We start from the raw sequence: 18,715 nt of genomic DNA, 5'->3' as shown, positions 1-18,715 counted from the left end.
AGATGTAGGCATCTTGGCGCAGACTGCTGCCCCTGCAACCCGGACTGGGATAATTGGAATCAGAATCAGCATACTTTAGCAGCGATAGATGGATGAATTTTTCTTGGAGAAAAAAAAATCATTCATTTCTCTTAGAAGTGAGGAAGCTTCTCGGATGAGAGCTGAAACGTCTTCAAGAAACATAAAAAAGTCCAGTCGCTTTTCTTTCCACGCTCCTTAGATTCATGAATTTCAATCTTATACTTTTACACTAAAATAACTTCACAAATTAACAAATGGTTTGGGAAAATGAAAGTGAATATTCAAAATGTAACATGTGGTAGGGTTCTCCAAGGCAGGAAGGCCAGGCCAGTGCGGACTCTGGGACGCTGGAGAATGTAAACGCAGCTCATGGTTTGAAAGGGAAAGACTGACACGCACTAACCTCTACTTGCCGCTTGACTAGCTACCAAAATATTGATCAGAGAAGCTCACATTACAAAATGCACATATTGTAAGGATTATCCTTGCTTCACCTTATCTTGAAGATTAAAATACAGAACTTTCATCGCAACACATTTAACCTGTTTCTCTCTCTTCAGTCTGTCCACACCGTCATTGCAGACTTCAAAGACCCTCATTCATCTAAATACAAGGCAGCCCATGTTTTCTTCACTGACTGTGAGTACACACAAGGACTTTACAGACAACCTTCTATTTGATATAGTGTTGATGCTGCTAAACAAGACTGTTTTGGATGTTGAGGGTTTTTTAATTGTTGTAATTTTTTCTTTCCTAGATACGAAAACGAATGCTCTCATTGATGTTGTTACAACGTCTAATCCCACAGTTTCCTCAAAGTTCTTATAGTCACCTATTGTCTTCTTGTTTTGAAACACATGTGAACTGGTTTTATTAGGTCAAGTAAGAGAGGATCTTTTTGTACTAATAATCAAATATTCCCCTAATTTAAAGTGTTTTGTAGACAAATTAAGTAGAACTATACAAAAGTAGTTATTTTTCTTTAAATATGCTTTATCCCTGCACTATTACAGGGGGTTACAGCTTCATAATAAGAGACTGAGTGGCTACGATGTTGCAGTTTCCCTTTAACAGAGTCACCTTGGCCTTAGAGGTGTCTTTATAGTGGAAGAATCTAAAGCTGCATCATGTTAAATGAAGGACGAGCTTCCATTGAAGCACTCTGTCAAAGTAATATGAAGAAGTTTAGTCAAAGATGATCTTTTAGAGACATCATAGGTCGATTCAAACTCTGGTGTTTAAGTGTATTTGTCTGTGAATGTGACTGAAACTAAGCATCATGTGATATTTTCCAGCATGCCCCGATCCTCTCTTTAATGAGCTGGTGAAGAGCCGGGCTTCCAAAGTCGTCAAGACTCTGACGGAGATCAACATCGCCTTCTTGCCCTACGAGTCTCAGGTAAACATACTGTGCAGCCCTGCATGGTGATGGTGCACAATGAAATGCAGAAAAGCATGTTTAATCTCTACAAAAAGATTCTGCATACCAATACGTATAATCAGTATTAAAGTTGTGCCCACTTGTTAAATGATGATGACCCTGATTTCAACTTCAACTGTGTCCTGCATTGGAGGAGCCTCTTGTCTTGAATAGACACAATCGCATCAATAACTATTAAGACATCATTCTCTGCTGCTGAAGGATACAGACAGCTCATCAGGAGCTTTTCATAGCAAGTAATTCAAACGTTGCAGCAAGATATTGATGACTGACCTCGCGTTGCGATGTGATCATCTCAGACGTTCACTTGGCTGAAGCTTTGTCCATTTCTGGTTACTTCTTGGGGCAATATGACAGCATTTCTCTGTGCTTGTCCCTGAATGGTCTTTTAAGAACCCTCTTCCGACATCTTCTCTATGCTAATGTGTTTAAATGAACCTATCCATAGTTCTAACCATGAGGTAGCAGATTACGATATATCATGTAGCTTCACTAACCCTAAAAATGTTGATGGCATCATCATCAAAATATTATCTTAAGATACTATAATGGATGCCTGGATGTTAAGCTTTATTGTAACACCCGGGAGAACAGTCAACTCATCAGTTTATTGGACGTGAAGCAGTTTGTATGGTTTCTTGTATCTTCTGTGCTTGTATGCCTTTGGGACTTAAAAGAGCATTTTTGACATGAAAATGGTTAATGAAGTCAGACTTAACATGCAGTCTGACCAGCCACACCTGAGCATGCAGTTCGGGTAACAAAGTCCATGTGATGGGCAAAAGAAAAGAAATCCCCAATCCTGCTGTCTAATTGCAGTTTAGCTTTTTAAAGCACATCTGCATTTTCAAACTCTTAGAACTGTGCAGAACAAAAACTTCCACTCAAAGTCCATAAATATGCATTATTGTCCTTAACTATTGCCTAAAACGCCAGAGCCAGTGGTTTTGGTCCAACATAGCTAATGAATCTTTTTGTTTACCATTTATAGAGATGGTTCTGGGACTCTGCATCCATTAACACCTACGTGTAGGACTAGAAATCAGGCTTTTCAAAAGGGACTGAAATCTGCAGTGACTAAGGTTATAATATAAGAAATCATGCACATGCATGGCTTTATAAACGATCAATTTAGATCAAGATTTGTGCCAGTAATGCCTTCTTGTGCTATTTCACAGCACACTTTCCTACACAATGACTGAAACCCAGCTGAGTTTTATTGTCTGTTAGTGACAACAGAGAGAGAGAAGGAGAGGGAGAAAGATCCAGAGATGGAAAGCTTGAGCAAGAGCAGCTGCAGAGATCGATTAAGACAGGTGGGAGGAGAGAAATGCTGCAAAGGATGTGGACAGGAATAGTAACAGCGAGGTTATTGGTCGGAAGAGTCAAGGATGGCTAAAGAGAGGCAGAGCGAGAGGACAGAGAAACGCACTCAGGTGGAGACTCGGCACAAAGCTGCTGACTCACCAGACTCGCTGTTTACTGCCAGACTGTTCCAGAAAGACTCACATTTATCACACTGATTTCTCTCCCTCCCACCTGCTTCCCCACCCTTTGCCTCCATCTTGTCGTCTTCTCTGCCTCTCTCTGTTTTCTAGATTCTTTTTTTAAAGTCAGGTGCACGTTCTTATCTTTGCTTTTTCCCTCTCATTTGCATTTACTCCATCCTTTTCTCCAACCATTTTACCCCATTTTTCCCTCCAGCAACCACCCCTCTATTTACTGCATCTCTCTCTTTCTGTCTGTCCTTTGCTCTCACAATCTAAAGATGCTTCTTGGCCCACAATGCTTTGCTTCCCTCTTGTCTACTATGATTAATTCAGAGTCAGTGGTTTTCTGCTTCAGGCAAAAATGCTGCCTCATAGTCCCGCCCACAGACTTGCCCAATTGGGCGATTCACATCCACACAGTGGGCTGCAGCCAATGGTGGCCGTTCTGAGGCAGGGGCCCTTCTGCAGCGCAGGAGTGTGGTCATGTGACTGTGGACAGATGGGTTGGGAGAAGGGAGTGGTAGTGATGCAGGAGAGGAGAAAAGAGAGGAGGAAGAGGATAGAAACGAAAAGAGACAGAGGGAGGAGGTGAAATAATGGAACAGTAAAAGACAAAAGAGAGGGTGTAGGATGATGTGGTGAAGATCGAGTCGAGAACACATTAAAGTGCAGGGGGATGAAATGGTAGAGACTGAAAAAAGAGAGGGAGAAAACATGAAAGCGATAACTGAGATCAAACAGTCGATTTGTGTAACAGCTGAAACGCATTAACACACACGCAGATGTTAAAAGGGTCCTTTCTCCCTCTCTGTCTTGGAAATGCAGTTCAGTTTAATGCTTCTCAAGGAAGTTGTTTCTGGAGAAGCTTAGCATGAAGAAACACAGCTGTGCTTTTCCTCGCTGCTCTCTCTCTCTTGCACACATCATTACTGTGAGGGAGAGACGCCCGAGAGGGAAGCAAAGACACACTTAGGAGTGAAGGGAAAAAAAATCTTCTTATGCACATTAGGAAAAAGTATATCAGACAAATTAGTTCAAGAAGCTAGAAACACTCATGTCAGCACAGTTAGCTGAAGAAAAAAAACGACATTTCCTTGTATTTGTGTGTGCAGGTGTATTCTCTGGACAATCCAGATGCCTTTCACAGTTTCTACAGCCCTCATAAGACCCAGCTGAAGAACCCAGTGATGGAGAGGCTGGCCGAGCAGCTGGCGACGCTCTGTGCCACCCTGAAAGAGTATCCTGCTGTCAGATACCGAGGGTGAGCAAACAGGGGGCGGCTGTAAAACGTAAAATGTCTTTACATCTGTCATGCTTTGTTTTCCTTTATTTATCTTCCCTCCCGCTTCCCCGTGTCTGACAGGGAGTACAAGGACAACGCCACCCTGGCCCAGCTGGTTCAGGACAAACTTGATGCATACAAGGCTGATGACCCCACCATGGGAGAGGTGAGCTCACGAGAAATCAAAATGTTGTCACTTTAAATATCCTGCTTATTATTGTTTTCACTTAGCACATCATATTCTCGTTGTTTTAACCTGTATCAGGGCTGTCCATGAGATCAGGTTACAGCTTAACTTGATCTCCGTTTGCTGTAATCAGTGAAACCACTGCACTAAAATATCCTCTCCAGGCTTTACTCCTTTAAGAAGTGCATTCTGAAAATCTGAAAGATTTAAAAGTAGAACTAAAACCTTCATGTGTAGAGTTTTTGTTATTGAATAATACAATAATACAAGCTGTATCAAAAAGAATAATCTTTTTAAATTAATGGACAAAGAAGCTTTTAAAACACATGGCTGAATATAAAGGTTTACACACAAAACTTGTGTGTAATGCAAAATAATCATGCATGCAGTTGCAGTTGCACGGCTGAATTCTACACGAGACCGGATGCATGATTATCTAATTGTTGTGCGTCTCCCTCTGTAGGGTCCGGATAAGGCTCGCTCACAGCTGATCATTCTGGATCGGGGATTTGACCCCGTCTCACCTGTCCTGCACGAGCTCACCTTTCAGGCTATGGGCTACGACCTGCTGCCCATTGAAAATGACGTCTACAAGTATGAGCAAACGCTGCTGTTTAAATTTTACTTGAGCATCATTTGCTTTTATTGTCAATTTGGCCATTGCTGTTTGGTTGATTCTTCTCCAGATATGAGACCAGCGGCATCGGAGACTCACGTGAGAAAGAGGTCCTTCTGCATGAAGACGATGACCTGTGGGTGAGCCTGAGACACAAACACATAGCCGAGGTGTCCCAGTGAGTACTTTTCATTCTGTTCTTTATTTTCCACTCAGGCTTTTGATATCAAATTAAATAATTCTCATATGTTACTGTCTTCTTGTCACTAGGGAAGTGACACGCCAGCTGAAAGACTTTTCTTCCAGCAAGAGGATGAACACCGGAGAGAAGGTAAAGCCGACTCTGTGGAGGGAGGTGATGCTATGAGTATGAATGTAAAGTTTTGTGAAAACATTAGGGGTGTCCTGTGGTTTATGTCATCGCCGCTTTATTGGACATTAATCGTGTAACTTAGTGTTGTTTTTGTTTCAACAGACCACGATGAGGGATCTCTCCCAGATGCTGAAGAAGATGCCTCAGTACCAGAAGGAGCTCAGCAAGGTTTGTGTGTTTTTTGAGTCTGTGCATGCCTTTCTTTGTGTGTGCGTGTGTATACGCTGACCTGTTTTGTCTTTTTCAGTACTCCACTCACCTGCAGCTGGCTGAGGATTGCATGAAACATTACCAGGGAACAGTGGACAAACTTTGCCGTGTGGAACAGGTGAGACGGAAGCAGAAAGAGGGGACGAGGAGAGAAAACCAGAGGGAATAGGAGGTGGAAGTAGCAGAGGCGAGGACAAAGAGCACAGTGCAGCGATCGGGGTTTTAAAGTAAGACGTAAACGAGAGGTTTTCTGTTGCAGGATCTGGCTATGGGCACAGATGCTGAGGGAGAGAAGATCAAAGATCCCATGAGGGCCATTGTGCCCATACTGCTGGATGCCAATGTCAGCACATATGACAAGATCCGCATCATCCTGCTTTACATTTTCCTTAAGAACGGTAAGCGACAGACTGAATATAAATCACATGAAAATAAGACAGAAATATTTATTTACTTTCTAGTAAACTGTTTATACAAGTTAGTGTTATTATTATTGCCTTAAACATTTTTATACATCTGTAGAAATTGCCGTTGCTTTAGCTGATGTTTGAATTTTGAATCTAAGGCTACGTTCACACTGCAGGTCTTAATGCTCAATTCCAATTTTTTGATCAAATCCAATTTTTTTGTCTGCTCGTTCACACTACAAATAAAATGTGACAGCAAACGCGCTCTAGTGTGAACGCTCAAAGCAGCCCGCATGCGCAAAAGAAGAGGTCACACACAACGCGCTCTGTTTAGACACAAAGCAAACAATATTGTTTGACTGATGGCCCTTAATATAAAGACTTCGGACTTCATGTTTCCCAATTTTTGCTTTAAGTTATTTTGTTATTTACATAATAATGTAAATAACCTAATAATGATCCTTTTTGCTGTTTCAGAGAGGAGCGGTGCTTCAAAGGATAGTTGCAGATTTCTGTCAGAATCTGCAGATTATGCAGTACAAATAAAATATTCACGTTTCTCCAACGTTTTTCCCCAGCAGTTTCACCGGATGGCCAGGAAGCGTTCGCGATGTCTTCTCGGGCGCTTCTCCGACACTGATAATTGGCGTCTGTCTTGTGTCAGTGGCGTAAAAGACGGATTTAATGCGACTTGACCGTTCAAACAGCAGTCGCTTTCTAAAACATCAGATATGTATCTGATTCAGTAACACATATGAAAGTGACCCGGATCGGATTTGAAAATATTGGATTTGTGCCGTTCACACTGTCATACCATGATCAGATATGGGTCGCATAGGGCCAAAAAAATCGGATTTGATGCGCTTTCGCCTGCAGTGTGAACGTAGCCTAAGGGAAGTAGAGTACGCTCATTCTTGTGTGTTATTTAATGTGAGTGAGTGGGCCATGAAAATGTGGCGTTATTAAATATTTTTAATTGTCATTTAACATTTAAAATACAAAAGAAAAATGAATGCAACAATGTTATGGGTTGTTTTACTGAAGCAATGTGCAGGAACTTGGTGATATCAAAACAAACAATCTTTGTTTTACAAATCTTGTTAATATTTTGTGTATATTTGTGTGCTTAGGCATTACGGAGGAGAACCTCAACAAGCTGATCCAGCATGCTCAGATTCCCCCCGAGGACAGTGAGATCATCACCAACATGGGTCACCTGGGCGTCCCCATCATCACAGATGTGAGTGTCTCCTTATTATCAGCTTACTCATCCTTTCCTAATTCCTTATAAACTAAAGTTTGAATACTTTCCTTAAATTAATTTTTAAGTAATTGTATTGTAGTTTTTGCCTTTTAATATTAACGCCAATAGAATGTAATGGAAATTTGCTTATATTATGTAATCTGTCACAGCACAAGTCTTCCCATCAGAGAAGCTGTCTGTGTCGTTTCACTTTAAAGCACAAACTGTGTGATGTTTTTCCTTTGGACAGTCTGACCCTTGGACAAAAAAGCCTAAGATGCTGGAAGTCAAACTACTTCACACTTCATAGATGTTGGGTGAAATAAAGCAGGCTAACAAAGAATTGTGAAAATATTGTATTTAGGCTTTTCTTTATTTACATTAAATTGTTAATTTGGTTACTTATATAACTGGTGGGTGATTGTGTATCATTGTGTCTGTATCACTGACCCTTAACCAACACAGAAATCACAGCGTGACACATTTTGGGGACATCTCAAATGCAATTTCTTATGTTGTCACGTTTTGAATCCAGGTTATTTCCACTGTACTGCAGCACTGTTTGATGGGGCTTCAGGCGGTACACTTTTCAATAGGTGTTTGACAACATCAGGGTTGCTCCTTATCTTCAAACCTGTTTTTGATTTTCATGGAGGAGCTCTCAAGGTGTCGTCAGTCGTTTGGGAGTGGGGGGCTACCTCCAGGAAGGGAATTCAAGTATCATGGGCTTTTATGCAGGAATGACGGGAAGCTGGAATGTGAGTTGGTGCTGTGTCAGCAGTAATGGGGCTTGCAGTGACCTGCTGTGTTGAGAGATCCAACCCTCAGCTGTGGTCATGAAGTATGGGTAATGATTGAAAGAGTAAGATTGTGGATTGAGTTTCCTCCACTGGGTGACTGAGATAAGCCCAGCTGAGAAGCTCAGACCTCAGGAGGGATTGTGGAGCAGAGGCTGTGCTCTGTGCCACATGTGTGTTCCAAGAAACTGGTTGAGGTGGTTTGGGCCTGGTTAGGATGCCTCCTGGGCGTCTCCCTGTGGAGGTTTGGTGGGCACGCTCAACTGACAGACCCAGAACACACTGGAAAAATATATATCTTGTTTGTCCTCTGAATGTCTTGAGATCCCCTAGGAGGAACTGGAAAGTGTGGCTCGGGAGAAGGTTGTCTGGAATAGCCTGGTTAGTCTGCTGCTGCTGCATGTGTTGGCTTATTGCTTAAAGGGGCTATAATGCTGTCACTACTTTATGTCAGATAAATGCTACCTAAAGTGTGAATGCTCATAATAAACGTAGCTAAAGTTTTAATGAGATCGACATATGTACAAGGAATCGCTCATAGCTGAGGCTTCAGACTGCTTTAAACACTCAGTTTCATACAGTTCTTCCACCTCTGGCTGTTCAGCAGATGAGAGCAGATATTCCTAATATGGTCAGCTCAAGCACAAAGTTTTGGTTGTGAGCACAGAAGCCTCACCAACCTGCTATTTAAGCTCTGTTTCTGTGGGGGTAGCCAATCAGATGAAAGCTGTCTTTAAATGTAGACATTTTAAGATAAGTGCAGATTATTCTGACCTGTGACTCATGCAAAGCTACTCTAATACAATCCAAGAATAAAGCTACTAGTTACCTATTCGTTACTCTGAATCTATGAACGCATTTGGAGATCTGTTCACATCAGCTCTGAGAGAAAGTGAAAGATGACTAGCATGTAGCATCAGGACATTAAGCTTTCGTTATCTAACGTCTAGCAGATCAGTTTGTGCTGTTTTTAATGAGTGCTCAAGGAAAGCGTCTTTTATTTCCACTTCCTCATCTATTCTTTCTTTTCTCAGTCCACCCTCCGCAGAGGGAAAAAGGTCGACAGGAAGGAGCGTGTGAGCGAGCAGACCTATCAGCTGTCCCGCTGGACACCACTGATCAAGGACATCATGGAGGTGTGTTTCTAGGCATTTTATTTTATTATGTGTTAAGAAAACTAAAGAGCTTTATATAACCTGCTGTCTGGCAGATGCATTGAAGTGTCTTAGTATTTTAGTTTCAAAAACATCTCAACTATAGATGCAGTCATTACTAAATTATGTATTAAAAAGTAGCTGTTACATACTTTTCACTTCTCATACATCCACAACAGTCTCAGTCAAACACCTAGTTGTCATCTACTATATTCAGGGGTGCACATAAGTGGTCCGCAGGTGCGCGTTCGCTGTCAAAATAAAAGACGCGCACCAGATAAGAAGTTGCAATGCGCGTTTGCGTACATATAAACGGCACTGTTTTTGTCCACTCGAGTGGGATTTTCACGGCATATTCTGCACCACATCTCTGTGCGTTCATCATTTGTTTGAACCCAGCTCACCTCCTGGAACCACTTTTCCGAGAGTACGCGCTTCTTTTGCGGTTCGGACTCCTTCTGACATTTCTGTGGAGGTGGAGGAACACCAAAGTAATTGCTTAAAGGAGCTTCTTCGACATCTTTAAGAGTTCTAAACAAATGTCTGTCCTCCTCCAGAAAATCTTATGTACGCAACCGCGCATTGCAACTTCTTATCTGGTGCGCGGCTTTTATTTTGACACACCTGCGGACCACTTATGTGCACCCCTGAATATATTAAGCCCCTTTATTTGTGCGAAGCTAATTCTGCAGTGGAAGTTGCTAAGAGATGTGAATTTGCCTATTTCAAGTGTGTACATGTACGTGTGAGAGACAGAGACAATATTGCTAACAAGGATATGTTTTATTTTTGTTCTTTTTTGTTCTCTTGCAGGATGCTATTGACGATAAACTGGACACCAAGCACTATCCTTACATCTCTACCCGCTCCTCTGCCTCCTTCAGCACCACTGCAGTCAGGTACATACAAACACACAAATGTATTTTCAAACAACATAGCATCTCATTTCATGGTTGTAGCATTTTCAAATTATGAAGAGAGAAATGGAGGTGTTGTATCAGAAGATGAGTCTGATGGGACTGACAAGAAACAAGAACAGGGATGTGCTGCTGCTGCTGCTTTACCTTAATATGGAGAAACAACCATTTCTTGCAGTTACTTCCTGATTATGTTATTTCACTGCCTTGGATTTGTAGAAAATGGTATAAATTCAGCAATACCTCCTTATACTCTGGTCCAGTCTGTGTGGATGCTGCTTATCCTGCATGCTCTCTTGCCTCTTTTACTGTCCCTCCCCCACAGCTGCACACACACCCAGCATCAAGTACCTTGTTGTGGGTACTATCAGATAACAGCTGTTACGTTCAGAAAGTATTTGCAGGTGAAATTTTACTTCATCTTGCTTATTTGGTTTTTGCTCTGAACATAAATTGCCTATGTGTGATGTGATGCAGGTACAAACCGAGCCACTTGTCTGCAGCTCATTCCCTTCCTTCGCTCTAAAACCTCAACTCTTGTTTTTCTTATTCTAGCTAGTAATATTATCCTCTCACGGTGTTCTTCTTAGTCTGGTTAGGTTCCTGCCTGCTGTGGAAAATCTCTAAAATTTCACTGTATTGCACGAGGTGGAGAGCGAGTGGGACACTGGAGGGCAAAACGGTACTGTGGTCCTTTGCCCTTCAGCCATCCTTCGAATGTCTTCGAGTTAAATTATGCCAAATAGTTGCTGAGCTATCGGATGCACTAATCAGCGTTTATTTACGGCCGCCAGAGGCGTGTAGATTATGGCACCAACATGTGAACACATTCCTAACACTCTCCTAACGCTGAATTACAGGCCACCAACTCCTGCTTATCCAAATCAACCCTAACTAATGCTAGTAATACTACCAGAACTTTTCTGGTCCTACATTGTAAAAGTCCAGCGCTTATCTTTTCTTTAACTATGAATAACTTCTTATACTTCACCTCCCTCACAGCAGAAGTATTTACCTATCCTGATTTGAAATACAAATACTTTCTGTAAACATTAAGCCCACAGGGGAGGAAGGACAGTATTAAATTCATTTTTGATGTAAATGAAAATAATATTTCCAGAAAGCTAATATCTAGGATTTACCTAATCTTATAATTGAAGAGAAGTCTCGTCCAATGTGTGTTAAATCAAGCTGGGAGAAAGGAGCAAACATAGAGCTATCAGAAGAGGTCTGGATAAAGACATGAAGAGCACACCAAGTTTTTTTGTCCAAAAGAATAAAATGGAGTAAAATACCTGAAAATGAGCAGTGTTGGCGAATGTGTGGTAATATATGTGCAGATCGTGTTCATATTTTCTGGGATTTTTTCTTACTAGTTTGATGTGGTAGCAGAGATAAAGACATATTTGTATTATTTATTAGCAGAATGTTCCACTTGACCTCAAAAAACAAGACAGATACTTGTTCATATGATTAAGTGCAAGTAAGAAAGCAGTAACTAAGACGTGGTTAAATAAAGAATCTTCAACAACCCCTGAGAGGATAAAAATAGTTCATGAAATCTGTGAAATGGAACAGTTGACCTTTTTCTCTGACACTTGTGAGTGTAAGGTTTGAAAAGTACTGGGGAAAATGGATAAACTACCAGTCTGTGGATGAAACTTTGGATTCCCCTGCTTCCTGGAGAGCTATATCTATGGATTAGACTCATGAAGACCTTCTGAGTATTAAAAAAGAAAGGAGCAGGATTAAATAAACATGGTGGACAAAAATGAACTGCTCCCCCTTTGCATAAGGATGGGATCCACTCAGTTATGCTTTCTGTTGTTATCTTTACTATGGGATAATACTTCAAAGTGACTGATGGCCTTGTCCTTTTGCTGTGTGAATAATTTCTTGTCTTTTTTTTTCTCTTTTTGTACATTTTCACAAAAATAAAGTAACAAAAGAATGTATTAATACTGTACTTTCATTGTTGTGTTGTTGTTTTCCGGCAGTGCTCGGTACGGCCACTGGCACAAGAACAAGACACCCGGAGAGTACCGCACTGGGCCACGTGTCATGGTATTCATTATCGGCGGCGTGTCTTTCAGCGAAATGCGCTGCGCCTATGAGGTCACACAGGCCAATGGGAAGTGGGAAGCCATCATTGGTGAGTAGTGTTGCAGAGGGTAGTGTAGGCTGCTGGGGTGGGAAGTTAGAGACACATCCATCGCCTTGAAAACAAAGTGGGTGTGACTCTGAGTGGGCATGTTTTCACGAGAGGTGGGAAAAGCTGCGTCCTAATTCAGATTAAAGAGAGGCTGAAGATTCAGTGTGTGGTCTTTGATGGGCACAGATGACTTGTGACCTGGGACGTGGCTAAAAAACATTAAAGATGGGCAGGCGGAGAAACAAAGTCTGGAGTATAGAGGGAAATCTGACTGGAATAGACTAATAAACGTAGTTTTCTGAAACATTAAATGCGGTTTCATATTTTGGGCTTCATTTCAGTATTTTTACTTTTTTCAGCCTGTGGAAACAAAATGGAAATTTAGAAATATAGGCTCAAGTTTTATAAACGCAGCAGACCTCATTTCATCACACACATACAGGGCGACATACATCCCACGTCACACATTGCTGTCACAGAAATTTCCCATCGACAGGTTTACACTGCAGCAGCTTTTTTTGCAGGATGCAATTACAGATAGCAGGTAGATTATTGTGTGCAGCATTTTGTGTTAAAGTAGCCCCTTTGTGTCATGTTCCTGTGTACTGTTTATTTGATGTCCTGAAGCTTTGCCAGCCAGTCTGTGTTATATTGTTATGTTAACTAAAAGTGTCTTTTGTTGTGCTCTGCTTCTGCTGTTGTCTTTAAAAACAACTGTTGTCTTTAAATTGCAGCCACGCCATGTCTTTCTCTGTGTCTGTGTTCCCAGTTTATTTGTGTTTGTGCTACTTGGTGTGTGTGTGTGTGTGTGTGTGTGTGTGTGTGTGTGTGTGTGTGTGTGTGTGCTCTGTATGACAGGTTGCTTGTTTTTTGATCCTTTTGTTTTCTGGAGAGAGCGAGTGAAGGAAGGGCGGGGGCATGGCATGTGCTGTGAGACGAGTGGTGAAGCCACTTCTGTTCCTCCACAGGTGCCACCCACATGCTCACCCCCACCAAATTCTTAAAGGACCTGCAGCATCCCGACTTCCGAGAGTCCACTAGGGTGTCCTTTGAGGACCCTGAGCCCTCAGCCGAGTGAGGCAGAGACAGATTGGGAGGGAGGGAGAGAGAAATCACACAGAAAAAAGTAAAGGCAGCCGTGCAAAGAAGCCCTTTCTGAACCTTCACAGCACAAGGGCTTTCTTCCTTGTTCCTTCTTCTTTGAACACTCAGTACTGTTTTATGTAACTCCACCCTCCTCCTCCCCACTTCCTCAGGGATGGATGCCCCCGACATTTCCTCACTGCATGGACTGCTCCATCAGACTCCCTATGTATCAGTAACTCAACCGCGAGTCCGTCATGTGTTTCAGACTGAAACCATAACTCCAAACAGGTGTATTCTCGCAAAGTCTCTCAGCTTATCCACAAATCCAGTGCAATAAACATTTAGCATTTCAACTACTTAAATTAACTCTAAGATTTGTTGGAGCAGTCTTAGCTCACATCCTCACAACGCTGATGTGATGATGGCATGCGTATCACACTTCCTGTATCCTGAACTCTGTGCTGATCAGCGGCCATGCCTGAGGAGGTCGTGAACCCATCCCTGCTACCTCCTCCCATCATCTCTGCAGGGTGGATTAAATCGCCCCGTGATGGGCACCCAAAGGCCCTTTGATCTTGTTTAAAACTCACTCCAGATTTAATCTGCCCCAACATCTTTATCAGTTCCTCTGATTTATTTTTATAATTTGCCCTTTACATACACCAAACAAACACCTTTTTTTGTTACTGGTTTCTTTCCGGATTGGTCCTTGAGTTGATGTTGGGTTTCAGAGACACACTTTATCATTTCTTTTCTGGTTTTTTTTTGTGTATGTGTGTTTTTGTTTTTTAATCCTTGTGTATTTTTTTTCTTTGTTTTGACCGCCTGACTTTGTCCACTCAGCTCACCATCACATGCTCACATGGCTCATGACCTGTCAACAGAGGATGCTGGACTTTAAGCGAATGTTGTCATGATGATGGAGATCTGCTGACAAGCAGGGCAGCTGGGTGACAGAGGAAACCAAGCAACCAAAAATAAGTTCATATGCATTCATATGAATATTTGCCTTCTGTAGTACCGTCACAACTCCTCTGTGCGGACAGTCTGAGAATGTAGCATTGTTCCACCTGATATGCTTTAGCAACCCACCTAAAAAAAGAAAGAGATCCCAAAAAAACATCTCCTAACATAGGGCACTATCCACATCTTCAAAATACTCATCTTCTGTCTTAGTATTCAGCACATCACCTTGTTTATGTGAGCACATATATATTAATAACTGATATATATATATAAAGCAGCTCCTTTCAGACAACATCATACCTGGACACACACACTGATGGATAAATTAGTGAGTTTAAAGTCTTTGCTTTTGAGTCTGCTCTTTTCAGCAATCAACAGAAATCCTGTTACCTACATGTGTGGAGAACCAAACAATGAATTAAAGATTTAAAAAAAAAAGTTTAGCTGCATAAAATTAGCCAAAAGCTCAGGTGTATTTAATAAAGATTAAATACCATACCTAATTTCAATTTGGTGAGTCTACCCTTCAGGGTGGTCTCCTCGAGCAGTGTTACAGTATTTCCTACTCCGCTGTTGATATTGGTCGGAGATAGTTCCATTCTGTCTTTTATTTGGTGCATCGGGATATTTTCCAGTGTGTTAATACAGTAATGTGAAAAAAGAAAGTTCACCGGACTCTATGCACAGTGCAATGTTTGGCATACTGACACAACCACCTCATTCCAATTATCAAGCACAGTGGTGGAGGAGTGATGATTTTGGCTTTTTTTGCAGCTGCAGGTCCACTCAGGTACTCAGTCAGTATCTTCAAACTCTTTCCAGTCAGTTTCAGTTGTTATTAAATCTAATCTGCAGTAACTGTGGCTCTTCTGTGATTGATCAAGAGATCCATTGTCATTGAACTAGATAACCTAGCCTTGGTTGACATAACCATCAGAAGGCAGAGGCAGCTGCCAGTGGCATCGATTTTGTTACATTAGATAACGATTCCTCCCGTCTACCTTCCAAGCTCAGCCATCACTATTCAGTGCATCTGCCAGGCCCAGGAGTCACTGCCTATTCTCTAATTGCAACCTCTGGCCAAGCTAGTGTTATTAGCAGTGGACTTCCATCATTTGTTTGGGAACTTACGAGTGAACTGAAAGTAATTTATGTGAATTTTTCCAGCTGGACCACACCCCTTCCAGTCATACTCCTATAAATACCTTCCTGCACCACAAACCCATTTGTTCTAATTTGTATTTGGGGTTGTTGTCTGGGGTCCTGGACTTTACTTTAGCACTGTGACATGAATGTTGTAAAGAGTGGTCCAAAATGTTTCCACAGTGATATGAGAGACTGATGAAGTCATACAGAAAATTATTACTTCAAGTTATTGCTGCTAAATCATGAGCTGCTCCTAACAACACCACATAGAGTCTGGTAAACGGTTTCTCTTTCACATAACTGTATCTTAACCCTCCAGTTTAAATTTGTGTAATGAAATTGCAACTGGTCAGATGGGACTCAGATGGGATATGAAATGGGACCAGTGCTGCTGAAAGCGATCAAAAGGTACACGAGGAGATGACCTTGAAGTGCACACTGACCAAACTTAAACCAGGTGTGGCTTCTGGTATTCATATGGGTGGAGTCGTGACCTTTTTCATTATACTTTTAAGTGAAACCAGGGCTGTTGAGAGAAGATGATGCTCGATTTGCTTTGAACAAAGGGTTAAAAAGAAAACATTTTATGCTTTAACGAGCTTTTAATAAAAAGACTACATCCCTTAGTGATCACCAAAAAACATGGCTCCATAATGCTTTTCTATTAATATCTTTGACTGGTTATTTCATGATTATTAATTAGTAAAAAGCTAATATATAATGCAGTTTTTTATTAGACTAGAATGTTGAACATCCATCTCATGACTAATCTGCTAAAGCAATATCATTTACAAACCAAGCTTTTTTAAGGTTTTCTCAGTAAGCTCTCACAGCTCTCACCATAAGCGGTATGAAGCCTCCCTCCCCACATGCTGCTGCATTCAAAGCTTCCTGAGCAAAAATGGCCATTACTTCCTAAAACAAGTCTTTTTGTTTTACTGTGCTATTATATGCCAGTATTTTTTGGTGTTGGAGCGTAACATCACAGTGTTGTTTCTGGGGCTAAAAATGGCCCACCAAGCTGTGTGTTTTGGGAACAGCAGAGAAGCAGGCGAAGCCAATTCGACATTCTAGCCTGACCCCAACTTTAACCCACTCACCCCCTTGAACCCCCACTTACGATCTCTGATTCCTGCAACCACCGCATCACCTTAACCCAATATGAAATGGACTTGCCTCTTTCTCTTCTGTTTATTTGGGGGATTTTGTTCAATTTTTTTTGCCTTTAACTGCTTCCATTTCACGTGCCCCCACGTCGGATCAGGTTAACGTGTTAGAGGTAAAGCAGCTAATCAAGCCAAACTGGAAGAAACATGCAGCTTTGCAACAGAAACAAACCAATATAGGTCAAAAACTGTTGGTGTCTGGAGTAAATCAAATCAAATGTTTACCCTCCTTATGTTCAGGAATTAAGACACAAGTAAATGTTTGCTTTGCTCCAGTCCTGCACCTTTCAAGTTTCACAATGTCTGAAATGTGTCTTCAGCTGTCCATCCTTGAGCCATTAGAATTACTGATTTTCACATTTCCATTCAAATCTAAGTTAGACAGCGGAGTCAGCTCACTGGTTTTGGATTTCATGACTTGACTTCTTGAAATACTTATAACCTTTTCCGCTGTCTGCATGCCCTTTTAATAAAGGTTGCACATTTTCATGATTGTGCATATTGGGGTTTGTCACATGATGTCATGCACACATTGCTTGAGAGTTGTCTATCATACTGGATGTGATACAGTCATGGACTGATAGGGGAAAATGCATATTCCACCAACTGGATGGCAATGGTTTCTCGAGGTTGCTGGTGCTTGCTGGGTGAAATTGGTTGCAAAGACAATGCTGCAACAAAAACTTTGTTTGCTAGCAGGTTCCCACAGTCACCTTTAGTTTTTCAAGTTTGGCTGGAAATACTCATTAACTACTAGCTTAGCGGCAGATCATTTTGACAAAGTACAAGGAAGCCAGAAGAAGGTTCACATTTACACTTCAAAGTAAAAGCTGTTCTTGCATCACACTTGTCACAGTTTTGCTACAGCTAGAAGAGTAGTAGCTAGCTTCCATTCAAACTACAACTGTAGCAATAGGCTAGTAACTAGCTAGGGAATACACATTTTTCCGCTAGTAGGTGGTTACCCAGGGATTACTCACCCATGTTGTTGGCCTGTTTGATTGAGTCTTTAGCAATCATTTTCCCAATGTCTGCCATTAACCTCCAGCAAGCACTCGGAACCAGATGAGAAATACTCCTTTTTTTCGGTTGCCAGATAGCTGCAAACTGGTGGCTAGGCCTGTGTGACATTTCTCACTTACTCCTACATTGTCACCTTGATTGTCACACATCCAAAATGGCAGACAAGTTAACGTTGTGTGGTTCGCGGTCACGTGTCTGCAAAACCTCAATACAGATTTGGTGTTGCAGGTTTTCAACTAGCCCACCTGCTGCTAAGCTAACTTAGTCATAGTAGTTGTGTGGCGCCATCTCTGACCTGTGTGCTCCCATTGTGTTCAGCTGCATGTGATTTATAACACAGCCTAATAACTCGGTATCTGACTGTATGCTTGTGGAGTGAGAGTGTATTAGAGTAGAGTAGAGTAGTGCATTACATACTCCTGCACAAGGTCACAAAAATTCCAGAAACTAAAGGGGACCTATTGTGCTCATTCCCACTTTATTTTGGAACTATGCAGAAACAGTTTTATGTTACTAACAGTTTAAAAAAACAAATCTTTGTATCTTATACTGGTACTATTTGCAGCTCCTCAGTTCATCTCTTAAACATATTACAAATTAAATTTCTGATTCTTAAAACAAAATTCATACTTTGATGGACACACTGTGTTACTCCAGTACAATTTTGGGGATCTATCGGTAGGATAAGTGCCTGCCTAGATACACACAATACAATTGTTGAGAAAGCTAATTTAGCCACATTAGCCTAGCATTAGCCTTTGGAGCAGTCATCAATACAAGACATCCAGTGTCAGTGATATAATATTACAGCTTCTATTTTGTAGCTCTGGCTCCACAATGAAAATTCAGCTTCATACTGGCCTCAAATTCCACTGTTTTGTACTTTTAGAAAGCTAAACAAAATTAGCTTGTTTCTGTGACTGTATTTGGAAATACCATCCAATTAACATCTGCTACATCCCAGGATAGATTACAGGGATTACTTGTCCATATACTGAAGTATTTGAAAGTTTGTCCATGTCCAGTTCAATGTAATGT

The 18,715-nt window shown here is 41.4% G+C and overlaps 1 protein-coding gene across 1 annotated transcript in view; it reads left to right on the top strand.

Moving 5' to 3' along the window:
• stxbp1a (syntaxin binding protein 1a) overlaps window positions 1-14,103 on the top strand; it is a 30,412-nt gene extending 16,309 nt beyond the window's left edge. The window contains exons 5-19 of the mRNA XM_005725589.2: window positions 582-660; window positions 1,317-1,420; window positions 4,065-4,213; window positions 4,316-4,400; window positions 4,885-5,015; window positions 5,108-5,215; window positions 5,308-5,368; window positions 5,513-5,578; window positions 5,658-5,738; window positions 5,880-6,018; window positions 7,158-7,267; window positions 9,102-9,203; window positions 10,035-10,120; window positions 12,136-12,290; window positions 13,259-14,103. Coding sequence (XP_005725646.1) covers window positions 582-660; window positions 1,317-1,420; window positions 4,065-4,213; window positions 4,316-4,400; window positions 4,885-5,015; window positions 5,108-5,215; window positions 5,308-5,368; window positions 5,513-5,578; window positions 5,658-5,738; window positions 5,880-6,018; window positions 7,158-7,267; window positions 9,102-9,203; window positions 10,035-10,120; window positions 12,136-12,290; window positions 13,259-13,368 — 1,566 coding nt within the window. The 3' untranslated portion in view covers window positions 13,369-14,103. The remainder of the gene's footprint in view (window positions 1-581; window positions 661-1,316; window positions 1,421-4,064; window positions 4,214-4,315; window positions 4,401-4,884; window positions 5,016-5,107; window positions 5,216-5,307; window positions 5,369-5,512; window positions 5,579-5,657; window positions 5,739-5,879; window positions 6,019-7,157; window positions 7,268-9,101; window positions 9,204-10,034; window positions 10,121-12,135; window positions 12,291-13,258) is intronic.
• The last annotated feature ends 4,612 nt before the right edge of the window (window positions 14,104-18,715 follow it).

This window comes from Pundamilia nyererei, unplaced genomic scaffold, assembly GCF_000239375.1.
Source record: "Pundamilia nyererei isolate P.nyererei 1_Seehausen unplaced genomic scaffold, PunNye1.0 scaffold00016, whole genome shotgun sequence".
NCBI classification, from domain to species: domain Eukaryota; kingdom Metazoa; phylum Chordata; class Actinopteri; order Cichliformes; family Cichlidae; genus Pundamilia; species Pundamilia nyererei.
The sequence above is the reverse complement of the archived record's forward strand: the minus strand, read 5'-3'. Positions and strand labels throughout refer to the sequence as shown.